Genomic DNA, 12615 nt, shown 5'->3' on the forward strand with positions numbered 1-12615 from the left:
ATTCTCGAACCATCTAGTAAAAATATTTTGCCGTTCCCCGCACAGCCTGACGCCCATGAGAGTATTTCTGTAGTTATTAAATTTACATGCTTAAAATGTTACGTTGTTTTTAATGTTGTTCGGTTAAACGAGTTTGATACCCTAAAACAAAATGCTGAAGAGAAAAGTTTTGGACTTGATCCGAGGGGAAATTAAGGCGAAAAACATTCAACTCCCAATGGCTACAGCAGTGCCGCCTGATGAGTGACAACTAAACTGATAAACAAAAACATTTAAGCAGATAACTTTTCTTTTGACACAATCGCAGTAATCTCTAAGGAAATGGGGCAAATGGTTCAAGAGAAAACATGCAAGTTTGTCTCAGATGAAACTGTACGATGATACTCGCTTAGAAACCGGCCAAACTGGTTTTTTCTCATTTTGTTTTAAATTGTCAAAGTAAAGTATCATTACAGGCTGAATAGGTGGTTTTCTTAACTGAAAATGGCAAGTAATCCAAAAAGAATTATCTGTCTTAGTGGGAAACGTAAGAGCGGCAAAGATTATATCGCTGAACATCTGCATGGTAGGTGTTACTTTGAAAACAAAGCACTGTAGCTGTTCCTATACCATTTAAACAAATTTCTAGCTGCTCTAGCTAAGAGTGTCATCATCCGAATATCAGCTCCAATAAAAGAGCATTGGTCAAAATTGAAAGGATTAGATATGGATCAGCTGATGAGCGACAGTGCTTATAAAGAAAAATATAGGATTGAAATGATATCTTGGGGGGAAGAAAAACGTGCTCAAGACCCCAGCTTTTTCTGCAGATCTGCAATCCAAATGTTTAATGGTTTGAAACTTAACATGACTTACTGTACAGGACATTATCTAATTCCAAATTTCATCATCAGGTAATGACTTCCCTATTTGGATAGTATCAGACCTAAGGAGGGAAACAGATCTCACATTTTTCCGCAATCAATACTCTGAGCATGTTACCTGTGTTCGAATATCTGCATCAACTGAAGCAAGAGTAAAAAGAGGCTTTGTTTATTCAGGTAAATCACAAATTAACTTCCAAATAATGTTTATAATTTTAATGGATTTGGGAATGGGATATAGCTGTTGTAGATGATAGTGAATCTGAAAATGGACTAGACCACATTCAGGACTGGGATCTCTACATAGAGAATGACGGAGATCCTTTGCTGTTGAAACTTCAGCTTGAACGTTTGATCAAAATTTGTGAAGGATTGTGTTAAGTTTAACCTATGCATTTTCTATCTTTGTTTAAACTGCCTACATGTAGTGAGCGCAGCCTGTATGCGTTAACACACTTTATTTTCAAGTTAATTACCCCGTTGGCCATACCCAGGTACGCAAAACCTTTTTTCGTGATAAACTGGGAATAAAATCGTAGCTGTAAAATGAGAATCGTTAACATATCCTATTGATCGTTTCTTCATCATCTTGTTGGTCTATTTGTTGCAAGGGGTGAAACACTACTTCCGGATTTTTTTCTTCGCGCTCGGTTACTAAACAGGAAAATTTTCACAATTATTTTTGAAGGATTGTCATCAAATAGAAACGTTAAAAGATGGGAAAAACAATTTGAAATACGTTGTACCTGGAGGCTTCCGGGTTTGAAATTTATCGTTCTTTCGCATGTAAGTGCAATACAAGATCGCATAAAGAACTCCGCATATTCCAGCTGCTAGTCCAAATATGCGGAAAGTGATTCTAGTGCCGTGGATAGCAATAAGAATACCACCAATAAAGCTACCCGTACCCCTTCCTGATTAAAAATTATCATTATTTTATTTATAATTTTTCATAATATTAAAGTTAGATTACCTATTGAATAGTGGCAAGAACCAGCCAATCCTTGAAGGGTAGCCAGTAGGCCCGGAGGAGCGCATTGAGCGCAGAACATAGAACAAGAAACACCCATCAAGTGAATGGTAACCTATTTGTTTTTAAATTGAATATCAATATTTTAAGAACAAAATAAGCATAGCATCGCCATTAAACCGGAAGTTACCGCTTCAAGGGCTTCAAACGGTAGACTCATCCAAGGATCCCTAAAGAAAAAAACGTAAAGTTAAATCAGTTGTCCAAGGAAGCTCGAATGTCTACTAAGAATTAGAGCTAAACTGATATGGTGATTAACTGACCTAATGAAGGAATATCCAATAAAACGAACGCTGTAGATGAAAAATGCGGTGATCAAAACGACCAATTTTCCAATTTTCTTCACAATAATATGCGACACGTAGAGGAAGGGTACACCCACTAAAGCACCCAATGTCACTGTGAATCCTAGGAGTTATAAAAATGTTGAATTTTTATTTATTAATGTCTTTCTCTAGGAGGTATAATTTACTGAAAGTATTCTGTTTTTACCTAGTAAATAACTGGATGCTTTCAGCTGTTTCGCAACACAAGTTAAAAATTAACAAACATTATAAAAAAAAGTTGACATTAAACATTTTGTTTCCTTATTTCAGAGCTTACCTCAATAAGGAAGATAAAAAGAAAAGCTAAAAAGAAAACAACGACATGTTATTAACAGTTGACGTTTGTTGCCATAATGAGAGTGAAGAAACGTAAAGTGCATTCTTTCGTACCTTCTAAGAAACCCCAAAAGATGCCTAATAGAAGCATCATTACCATGAATATGTCTATATGTATCTGCGTAAATTCAAATAATTTATTCTCACTGCGCCATAATATTCCGAAGTATGTATAACTTTAAACTCTTACCAATCGCAACAATTTGAAAGTGTTTCTCAAAAGATTTCCTTCTGATTTTTCAACCGACACCTCGACAAAAAGCAACAAAACGAGCACAACGACAAGCAGTGCATCGGTAAAGTAGAAAACTGTGGCATAATCTCGAAAACCTATGTAGAATGTATTTTTATGAAATGCTAAATTGCCATAATTACAAGCGAAAAAAATTATTAAACTCTTCTACACAAAACAGAAATAAAACATGATCTTGGCTTAACTAATAGGAATTTGATTCCATGCAATATTCATTTTTAGATACGTAACTAATAATTACGATTTAATGACCAAAACCATAGTCGGATAAGTTTTACTGAATAAAATCCGATGTTTGGTTTTCAGGTTGGCTCTTCATGTCCGTTTATCAAAAGGACAAGAAAATCTACAAAATTTATCAAAACGTACTACTGGTTCATGACGAGCCAATTACTTTACATAATCAAATTATGTTCTATGCTTAACTGTAAGTAATGACTATCGGATATCGGATATTGCTAAAGTATTCCTAAATTTGTTACTTTTATAAACAAATGATTACAAGAGATATAGCTATCGTGAAGGATCATACCATTTTTTAGTTTGGCGGCCCAGTCCAGTAATATTCCTGTTAACATGGCAAAAGTGGCAGACCCTAAAACTCCAAAGAGCCTTTGCCGACCCAATTGCCCTTTAAATTTCTTGATTAGACATATTGTTGTGGCATCGAGCATCGTGAAGCTGGTGCCGAGCGTTGCTGTCGCCAGGATACGTACGACGAGATACAGCCAAAATCCAATTCTGTGTTTCGCATAGTCATATTCGTCCTCCTTGGACGATGAAGTATCGTTGTTCGTGGAACATGTGGAAGACCATGTCTGACTAATTCGCAACGGACACTGAACGGGGCAATCACAATCCAGAGTGGTATGCGTGGAGTTCGATAATAGCAGTTGATTGATCGGAAACCGACAGAAATTTGGGTTTATTTTAGTCAGGCTTTGGTTTTGCAGTTCGAGTTGTAAAAGGACGTCATCATCCGAAATACGGTAACAATCGCTGGCATCGCTCGTCATTAGGCAAGAATTTGTGTTATTTGTTTGCCCGTTGCAGGATTTGGTACATTCGGAAGTGATCAATCGAATCATTGGCTGGTCGGTTAGCAGAAGGTTTTCAAATTGACATGTATCATTTGCGCAGTTTTTTGGCACTTCCAGGAAGATTTCTCTTGCATGGTCGCATGTGAGATAGGCTATCGTGTTAGCGGGCAGTTCACTGCTATTGGCCATCAATTTTGCTGGTTTTGCTCCATGGGCATCAACTGTCAACAGCAGTGTGTGAAATACGGCAGTGGCGATTATACTGCCCATTAGAACAGCTTTATAGTTGCCTATTTTATCAGCAATCATTCCTAGTAAATGAAATTATACTTTTTTAAATTATCGATCAAAATTATGGAAAATTCTTTGCTCCGGACGAATGTAGTGATTACTGAAATATGTCATGTAATACGTTCGTTTAATATGATATAAAAAGGGATTTTTTTAGAGATCTGGCTTGCTTATTCCCCTCCTTATTGCCTGGTTTAGTTTCGCTATTGTTTGACGATTGACTAAATTCTTATAACTTTACCTCCTACAAGTTAAAACATTTGGAAATAGTAAACCTCTTTACAGTGTCCCTATAATCTAAGGAAATATCACGATAGGCTGGTAACTCTCCAGAGGAGGTCGAACAACGAAGAAAAGATAACAATTTTCATAAGTTTCATTCGCAGTGTTGCTTGGAAATGTTTATCTATTAAGTCGTTATCAAAACCAGTAGAATTCCAGAAGAATCTGATCGTTTGTCTTCAAATGGATGCCAGTATTTTAATTTGTAACTGCTGGGGATGGTTCATTAAAGCTAACTGAGCTTCGAACTGATAGTAAGATTGTGTTGTGCGCGGAAAGAACAACTTGTTGAAATTCGATGTAGTGCTGCACTGATAGGCTAATGAAGAACGGATGACCGTTATTTTGGGAGTACGCTAAATTCACATGCACCGATATCATAGTGGCAATGTTGATCAGAACAAAAAAGTCAAAGGAAAATTGAAGCTCTCATACATTTACAATATAAAAGTATTTTTCATTCTCACCTGCAACCGGTGGACCGAGACAAGATGCAAACGGAAGAACTGCATAAATGATTCCGACTTCTTCGATGGTGATTCCAATTTGAAGCATGTGAAGAGTTATGTAGGGCAGAAGCACAGCGGTAAAAGCTAATATAAATATTTGGTGGTGTAATTACCAGAATGTTGTTTTTTGCGTGACATTTTTTATATGCACAATGCTAATCCAACCTCCGTAGAACAGAAACATCACGGCCTTCAGAGGTAAGAGCGCTCGGTTGACACTTAAGTGGACTTTTATTCGGTCCCATGGTGACTGCAAAGTATCGTTTTCTTTTAACGTCATATTTTAAAACGTCGAGTTTCAAAGAGCAACTGAGAGAAGAGAACCAACTAGCAAGAGGGTAAAGAAAGAATTGAATTGCTTCCTATGTTAGAATACATAGTTTTCGATAAGCTCCTCCCACTTTTTATTCTGAGTTAGCTTACATAACCCTAAAACCAATAAGCTTTTTTTAAAGTGCGCCTTGCATATTTAATCCTTGGAGAAATTATGCCAATAATTTTAGTCTCTTTCACTTGGTTGCTATGTGCCATAAGTTATTGCAAAAAAAGAGGCACTAAGGCAGGTAGGTTGCCTTCCTCTGGTTTATCGTTAGTTGATGAATGCCTAGCGTTAGCATCGCATTGGAATTCAGTCGTGACTGAACACACAACTTATTAACATAGAACTTCAAACAAAAGATTACAAACTTTGAATTAAGTGTTTACTTTGATGCGTGTTATAATCAAGTCGGACAAATGCATCACCAGCATTCAACTATGTGAATTATTGAGCATTCTTATTGCCAAAACACGTTCGAATAATTCTTGGCATCATCACCGCGCAAGTGAAAAGAATAAAAATCTAGGAGCCTAATTTTAATGTGTTTACGATATCAGTGTATTCGATTTGACTTTACATTTTTCGGTTGAATTTGAATGTCGCCAAAGGAATAGGTGCAAAACAGAGTACTGGTCGAGCTATGAAATTGACAAGAGGGCATATAATGAGTGTAAAGGAACAGAAACCCAATTTCAGTAATTCAAAGATGCACATTTTTAAATCTTTAGAATTAAGGCGCTAAATGGACAGACACTTGAATTATTATTTTTATGTTGTTTTAGTTGTTTTAAAGAAAACCCTTTGGATTTCGACTAGGAAGAACGCAGTTCTAGATAGATAACTAAGCCGACAATTCCGGCTACTGTTAGGGCAAGACCAGTTAGGAAACAAAGCCACTTGCGATGTGTTTTCTGTGAGATAGAATAACGCGGTCAAACACGACAATGAAAGTCAAACTTGTGATAACGACTTACTTGATGAGAAGACGCTTTTTCCAGCTCCTGGCGTCCCTCCTCCACATGAGTGTATGTGCGGTCTACATTGTTTTCAATTGAATCTATTAGAAAAAAGCGCGTTAATTACATGTAGTTTTCTACCATTAGATAGCATAATACTTATGTTTTCCCCTTGCTCCTGGACCATGGCACTAAGTTCTTTCATAATTTGATTTACATCAATCATGTCAGATTCAATTTGCCGGATCCGCTCTTCCCTTTCCAATAGCATTTGCTGCTCAAATTCGATCTCTTTAAGTTCTTGGAGCTTTTGATGCTTTTCTTCTGCTGCCTTTTCCAAAAGGTTTTGTGTATCAGAAGTATTTTTTTCTTCCCAATGGCCATATGGAATAGTTGATTTCATTTTTCCAGCAACTTCCTAAATGGATCTTATCTTTAAGTACCTACACAAAGTAATTAACATTGGCTACCTTCTGTAATGTGCTATATCTTTGTAATGACTTTTCAAATTCAAGCTTTAGGCGATCTAGTTGGAGATGACACATTCTATCACCTGATAATCTGGCTGCAGTGGCCAGAGCCATCAATTCTTGACTTGTTTGGTTGACTATTTGATTTGCACTCATCTGAATAACATGACTGTAATTTGGAATAACCAAGTAGGTGTGATGAGGAAAGTTGCAGGATGGGAGTGGTAGTAACTTACACACTGTCTCGCAATCCTTGATTATCTTTTTCTGTACCAAGTGATTTTAATGCCCTTTCCAAATTTGAACCACTTCCTTGGATAGTGAACAAATTGCTCGATATTGTTTCACTTAGCTTCATCAAATAGAAAGCACTTGTAAATGAAAAATCTTAATACTTGAAAAGAAAGAGGAAGCAATGCTTTTACCTGGTTAAATTCAGATCTTCCCAAACTGGAGTTACGTGGGCGAACCCCACCAAAAACCACTTCTGGGGTCTCAGCAAGTGCTCCATAATTTGCACGATTTGGTCTGGCCATTGTGAGTAAACGCAATATCAAATATAATTCAAAAATACTCGAGCATTTTCATAGAAGTTGGGGGAAACCAGAGTAATTTTCACTCATATATGGCTTCCACACGTTCTGCAACAGTTCTAAAAGAACCAATGACTCAAATAACTGGCAAACTATAAAAATTAGTGGGGTTACAAAGAGCTGCATCGAAACTTACATATTCTAGATGTGACCATTCACGTAAATATCACCAAACCTACCAATTTAACTTTGCAAATAGTGTTGCGTGAAATGGTAGATCGAAGAACGTCTGACAGTCAACCCTAGTCAACATGAGCTGCGATAACGTTTTAAAAATCAGGGGCTGTAATTTGTGTATTTTAAGAACGGAATGCAAAACTGTGGAACTCCACTGCAGAACAGGTAGTTCTTCCACAAAATCCACGGAGCCAAAGGATCCTAGAAATTGTTGCAACATGCTACTTACGGTTTAAACATATGTACATTTTCTTTATTTCGTCAGAACGAGTCGAATACATACCTCGTTTTAACTTTGCAACAATTGTTTACGTGTGAAATTAGGGAAAATCATTTGGACACTTAGCAAAAAATCCGTCCAATGTTCATACTTTATGGGCGTCTACAGAGGTAGTCGTCGCTAAGGTAATCGTTGCTAGGAGCTGTAGGGGACGAGAAGTACCATTTTACATCATTGCTTCTCTTAACCTAGAATTTTATTCTCAAACTTACTATGTATTGCTCTTTTAGCCTACATGAAATTAAGTTTAGAACCCTTTATTAATTAAAATAAAACACTATGTTCCTATCCATCTATCAACCCTTTTTTCGAGTTAAACCCCTCCTCGTTATCCATTTCCCACCTTTTATTCACATTTCCCAAAGGCTTATAGGAAGTGTAAGTGGAAAGACGGAAAATTTCTAGTAGGTGCGGAGATTGGACGGAGGTTGATCACGACCAGACGCTTTCTCCCCAAATTATTTATGATGGAACATACCGTTTCTTCCCAACAAAAAAAATGATTGCAAATATGTTAGAAGTGCAGGAACCACTTGTTTCCCATTCGTCTCGATTTCTGTGCAAGAGAATCCTCTTGTTTATTTAAAAATATGTTTAAAATCTTGATTTTTCGGTCTGTCGAAAAAGAAAGCGCCTAGAAGAATCGAAAATTACGCTTATTAAAATGTTCCTTGTGACGATTTAAAATATTGTCGCGGGTGAAATAGAAGAGTGGTTAGCGCTTCACAGAGATGATTCACCCCGTCCTTGTAGCACGCTGCAACCGAGGGAAAGAACTTACCAGAAGAATGCTAAGAGAGATGAGGAGATACGGAGTCCGGAAGAGGTGTGATTCGCGCAGCAGCATAAAACACTGCTGTGAAACTCCGTTCGAGAAGTCTCTATTGGAGGAGCTCCCGGAGTTGCCTAACTCCGTTAGTCGAGTAACTGCAAAAATTTCATAACGTATTCAAACCAAAAAATGTCAAAAGAAATTGTGGACAAATTTCAGAACAGTCTTTGCAAGAGTGTTAACTATGCTTCTTTTAGAGAGTTGCTCACTATTGCGCGGCTTACGTCGTACTGAACCGTTTGAACTATTTCATCTGCCATGAACTATAATTGTAAAGCTTGGAAGAAATGAAAAAAGCTACATTTTTATTTTTTAGATTAACAGATTTTCAGATTTTGCGTGCACAAACTGCTGTCTGTGCAGCGACATTGCAACACCATCCATCGGCAATCTGACAAAATTGCAATTTGATTAACCTAACCAATTAATCATGTTTTAATATTCCTAGGTTGATAAAAACCATCACTTCCATTTTGATTTTTGTGGGAAATAATTTTAACGTAACGAAAATGTGCAGTTTCGTCAAAAATTAAAAAGGAAGCCAGAAGTGACAGTTACCACTAACTCATAGTCACCATGGCTCGTAGGAATCGGGGGAAGGAATCGCCGTTTGTCGTAACAGTAATCGCAGTTTTCTCCGAATTCTCGCAGTTAGCTTTTGCCACACCCCGTGTTAAAACTCCTTGTATTCTCATCGCATCCACCCTCAGCCTTCATCAACAGTTCTTTTGAGAACTATTCCGTCTCTCTTGGTTCTTCATTCCATTTCCTCCATCGCCATCTTCATAGAAATGCCTTTCAAGTCAGCATTTCCAGCCCCACTACCACTCCCGGGGACGAAGAAGGCTTTTCGAGAAGTGCATTGCCATGCTTTACCGTCGTACATTTGCAGGTTCCTTACCAGGCCGACTACTTCTGAGACACCTGCACTTCCTGTGAAACCTTCCGCGACATAGGTGCGTTCAACATCTCCTCTCGTAGTTAAGACGCCACCATACGCTTCTACATTCATCAAGCAGCCACAGGAGGAAAAATCGTTTCGTTCTCGAATCCCGGTGCCTATCCCTGCCAACACTAACAATCGCCCAGGAAATCAGGGTTATGCGACCCGCAAATGCGACGACGGCCCACGCTATCCAGTCGCTGGAAAGTCTTGGTTGAATTCTTTCCCAAAGTTTCTCGGGCTAGGTCTGCTATACCGTATGCGAGCAAACCATCTTCCGTGTCGGCATCCAGCAAGAGCCACCAGGTTGTGGGGTGAGTGTAAAACACCCCAAAATATGCAATTTCTTCGGAGTACCTTTTGTGTCCTGAATCCCCATTCGGAAAGTCTTTGGACGAGCAGAGCCCCACGAAATCCAACCTCTTACAGAGAGTGTCCTCTATGATTCTATGTTTCACCCATTGGATAATGAAGTCACTGCTCCTACCAAACAGCTATTGGAATCTTCAGCTGTGCCTCTCCCCTCGATGCGGCAGAAGAGAAATGGGTTCCGATTTATTGTCCTGTGCAAACCGTAAAGCCGCGGAGCAAACCATATAAAACTGCGGGCACAAACTGCGGTTCAAAGAAAAAAATGGCAAACCGAACCGCACCGGTTTGGTTCCACGTTTCGTTGGCCAAAATCGTGCCCGATCATCGCGGGGCCGAGCACTACCAACCTCTGATGCAATTATAACTTATAGCAAGCCAGAAGCACCTCCGAGAACCATTAATGACAAAGGTGCGACCGTGGCGGTATTGGTTGCTTTGATGATATTTCACATTAAATTATTTGATTTACAGAAACTATCTAATTTAGCCATTTATAAAAGGAAAATGAATCGCCCTACGTCAACAGATTCGCCATCAAGCGGCGAATACAATGTACACAGTTTTTTTTCCTATTTATTACCTCCCTGTTTGAACTGCGAGTTTTAAAAATGCTTCTTACACTTTTACACCGTCTAGACCAAGAAAAAAAGCAGTTTTCAGATGTATTTACATAAGGAAAATTAATTTGAGAGGCACGGCCAGTAGTATATCTTTCAGCCGCCAGGAACTCATCCTTCTTTCTCAGCTTTCATTAGCCATCCCTTTGCCAGATTTCACATGTCTGATTTAAACTGTGCGTATATTTACAATTTCTGTTTAGTTCTCCATGCATGAGATTGTAGTAACTACGCGTAACAACTCTGTTATCTGTCATGGACTATGCAATTTCAGACGTTATTGAATTGCCATTCTACATTGATAAAGATGATCTGATAAATAGTGTGTGGAAGGTTATAGCAATTTTGAAACCCAATTGGAGACAAGACAGTATCAAACACAAAGTATTTAGAAGAGATATTATTCAGAAAATTCACATGTCTGATGAATTATTTTCCCTCAGATTTTCAGTGATGGAATAACAAATTCTCTTGTGGGGGTTATTCATGAAGATGACAAAGCTAATATGATACTTGTACGTGTATTTGGAGAAAACACTGATAAGATTGTTGATCGTAATGCTGAGTTGACAAATATGAAGGTAACTTATCAAAGTGTTTAACATTTGCTTAATCTAAAACATGTTTTAGTAGATTCTTCATACCTTGGGTTTTGGCCCAGAACTGTATGCATCCTTCTGTAATGGGTTAGCCTATCAATACCTACCTGGGGAAATCCTGACCCCTGTAACATGCTTGGACGAAAACATATATCCTCTTGTTGCAGAAAAAATGGCTAACTTTCATCTTCAGTTTGATTGTGTAAGAGAAAGATTGCCGCCTGAAGCTAGAAAATCATTGGAGCAATCAGTTCTGTGGAGCAAATTAAAGAATTTTATCATGCTCTGTCCTCCAAAGTCAGAATTTATATTTTTGTGAGTAAAACATTTTTGCTTTTACATTCTAAAATTGTTTTGATGTAGATATAGTTCAGATGTTCCTCCAAAAGAAAAACTCCTAGAAGAATTAAAATGGTTGAAGAGGATGCTTAAGCAATTAAATGATGAACTGGTGTTTTGCCACAATGATTTACTCCTTGCAAACATACTTCATGACAAGGACAAGAACTCCATTCAGTTCATTGATTTTGAATATGCTGGTCCCAATTATCAGGCGTACGACATTGCTAATCATTTCTGTGAATTTTCGGGTATGATTTAAATAGAATAATCTTAAAATCCTTATATTAACAGCACCATTTACCCTTCAATAGGAGTCGAAGATTACAACCCTTTGCGCTACCCTCACGAAGAATTTCGAAAAAAATGGGTAACTGTTTATTTAAAGACCTTTCAAAAACATCAAACTGTAGACGATGAAACCGTAAATCTACTACTTGGACGTGTCGAACGTTTCACCCTCGCAAGCCATTTCTTCTGGGGCGTTTGGGCATTGATTCAGGCTGCACATTCATCAATTGATTTTGACTTCGTTGGGTATGGTATTATAATTTGTTAAAACATTAAAATGATCGCAATACTGCAACTTATGATATTCCGCAGGTACGCATCTTTACGTTGGAATCAATATTTTAAGAAGAAAGCTGCTATTTTTACCGATGCCGGAGCAATAGAATCATAGTCTTCGGTGTATAGTTTTATATTGTGTTTATGTCAAACACCGTTTAATGGGATAGTTAACGAATTTCTCCACGGGAATCACAGTTTGTTGAGTCAGAGCCCTTATTCATTCCGCATGCATTTCTTTTAATTGAAAATAGGCAATGGAGTGCGCCTATTAAACATCGAGAACCGCAAATTTAAAAAAAGTGCCAGTTTATGCCATCAACGATTAGTATAGCTTTTCAAAGATATTACATCAATTCATTTAATTGCCTAACGGCCAAAAATCTCCTCTTGACCCTTTGTAACAGCGATAAAACCGCCTTTGTATAACCAGTGATCTGATTTGTCCCATTATAGTCTAGAAATTTATAAAGTTCAATACTATGAAATGATGTAACATTCTCCCATGTAAGAGATAATAGACATAGTTTTTCATCTCCTATCAAACTAGGTAATGCCACTTGACCCTTCTTTGTCTTCGATATACTTTCTATACTAGTTTTTTTTTTATTTTGGGTAAAA

At 37.8% G+C, this 12615-nt stretch overlaps 5 protein-coding genes across 6 annotated transcripts in view; 2 read left to right on the forward strand and 3 right to left on the reverse strand.

The window, feature by feature from the left end:
* LOC130690154 (uncharacterized protein C3orf38 homolog) overlaps positions 1 to 12615 on the reverse strand; it is a 98605-nt gene that overhangs the window by 69965 nt on the left and 16025 nt on the right. The window lies entirely within an intron of this gene.
* LOC130690177 (phosphomevalonate kinase-like) lies at positions 254 to 1416 on the forward strand. Its single transcript, XM_057513178.2, has 4 exons — positions 254 to 565; positions 629 to 832; positions 894 to 1040; positions 1105 to 1416. The coding sequence occupies exons 1-4, from the start codon at positions 484 to 486 to the stop codon at positions 1242 to 1244; spliced, it is 573 nt and encodes a 190-aa protein (XP_057369161.1). The 5' UTR covers positions 254 to 483; the 3' UTR covers positions 1245 to 1416.
* LOC130690113 (major facilitator superfamily domain-containing protein 6-A-like) lies at positions 1103 to 5289 on the reverse strand. The gene is made up of 12 exons (XM_057513092.2): positions 5096 to 5289; positions 4889 to 5014; positions 3341 to 4159; positions 2746 to 2885; positions 2610 to 2673; positions 2497 to 2522; positions 2386 to 2410; positions 2157 to 2301; positions 2024 to 2063; positions 1837 to 1948; positions 1610 to 1777; positions 1103 to 1517 (listed from the first exon to the last, which is right to left on the reverse strand). Exons 1-12 carry the CDS (start codon positions 5208 to 5210, stop codon positions 1420 to 1422), a joined length of 1878 nt encoding a protein of 625 aa, XP_057369075.1. The 5' UTR covers positions 5211 to 5289; the 3' UTR covers positions 1103 to 1419.
* On the reverse strand, positions 5784 to 7531 carry LOC130690157 (syntaxin-7-like). Of its 2 annotated transcripts, XM_057513152.2 has the most exons (7): positions 7405 to 7531; positions 7101 to 7327; positions 6912 to 7027; positions 6676 to 6844; positions 6365 to 6623; positions 6224 to 6306; positions 5784 to 6160 (listed from the first exon to the last, which is right to left on the reverse strand). In XM_057513152.2, exons 2-7 carry the CDS (start codon positions 7209 to 7211, stop codon positions 6062 to 6064), a joined length of 837 nt encoding a protein of 278 aa, XP_057369135.1. In that variant the 5' UTR covers positions 7212 to 7327; positions 7405 to 7531; the 3' UTR covers positions 5784 to 6061. The 2 variants fall into 2 exon arrangements, with proteins under 2 accessions (XP_057369135.1, XP_057369136.1); XM_057513153.2 differs by lacking the exon at positions 7405 to 7531 and having other exon boundaries at positions 7101 to 7347.
* LOC130690139 (ethanolamine kinase 2-like) lies at positions 10669 to 12286 on the forward strand. Its single transcript, XM_057513127.2, has 6 exons — positions 10669 to 10873; positions 10933 to 11070; positions 11123 to 11385; positions 11452 to 11678; positions 11742 to 11964; positions 12031 to 12286. The coding sequence occupies exons 1-6, from the start codon at positions 10745 to 10747 to the stop codon at positions 12107 to 12109; spliced, it is 1059 nt and encodes a 352-aa protein (XP_057369110.1). The 5' UTR covers positions 10669 to 10744; the 3' UTR covers positions 12110 to 12286.

Source organism: Daphnia carinata, chromosome 6 (assembly GCF_022539665.2).
Source record: "Daphnia carinata strain CSIRO-1 chromosome 6, CSIRO_AGI_Dcar_HiC_V3, whole genome shotgun sequence".
NCBI lineage: Eukaryota > Metazoa > Arthropoda > Branchiopoda > Diplostraca > Daphniidae > Daphnia > Daphnia carinata.

Coding starts and splice junctions, on each gene's coding strand:
- LOC130690177 (XM_057513178.2), top strand. CDS start 484: ATGGCAAGTAATCCAAAAAGAATTATCTGTCTTAGTGGGAAACGTAAG. Junction 566..628: donor TATCGCTGAACATCTGCATG/GTAGGTGTTACT, acceptor ACAAATTTCTAG/CTGCTCTAGCTAAGAGTGTC. Junction 833..893: donor TGCAATCCAAATGTTTAATG/GTTTGAAACTTA, acceptor TTTCATCATCAG/GTAATGACTTCCCTATTTGG.
- LOC130690113 (XM_057513092.2), bottom strand. CDS start 5,210: ATGACGTTAAAAGAAAACGATACTTTGCAGTCACCATGGGACCGAATA. Junction 1,949..2,023: donor CGTTTGAAGCCCTTGAAGCG/GTAACTTCCGGT, acceptor AAAAACAAATAG/GTTACCATTCACTTGATGGG. Junction 1,778..1,836: donor TTCTTGCCACTATTCAATAG/GTAATCTAACTT, acceptor ATTTTTAATCAG/GAAGGGGTACGGGTAGCTTT.
- LOC130690157 (XM_057513152.2), bottom strand. CDS start 7,211: ATGGCCAGACCAAATCGTGCAAATTATGGAGCACTTGCTGAGACCCCA. Junction 7,028..7,100: donor GAAGATCTGAATTTAACCAG/GTAAAAGCATTG, acceptor TATTTGATGAAG/CTAAGTGAAACAATATCGAG. Junction 6,624..6,675: donor GATATAGCACATTACAGAAG/GTAGCCAATGTT, acceptor AGATCCATTTAG/GAAGTTGCTGGAAAAATGAA.
- LOC130690139 (XM_057513127.2), top strand. CDS start 10,745: ATGGACTATGCAATTTCAGACGTTATTGAATTGCCATTCTACATTGAT. Junction 11,386..11,451: donor ATCATGCTCTGTCCTCCAAA/GTCAGAATTTAT, acceptor GTTTTGATGTAG/ATATAGTTCAGATGTTCCTC. Junction 11,965..12,030: donor ATTGATTTTGACTTCGTTGG/GTATGGTATTAT, acceptor GATATTCCGCAG/GTACGCATCTTTACGTTGGA.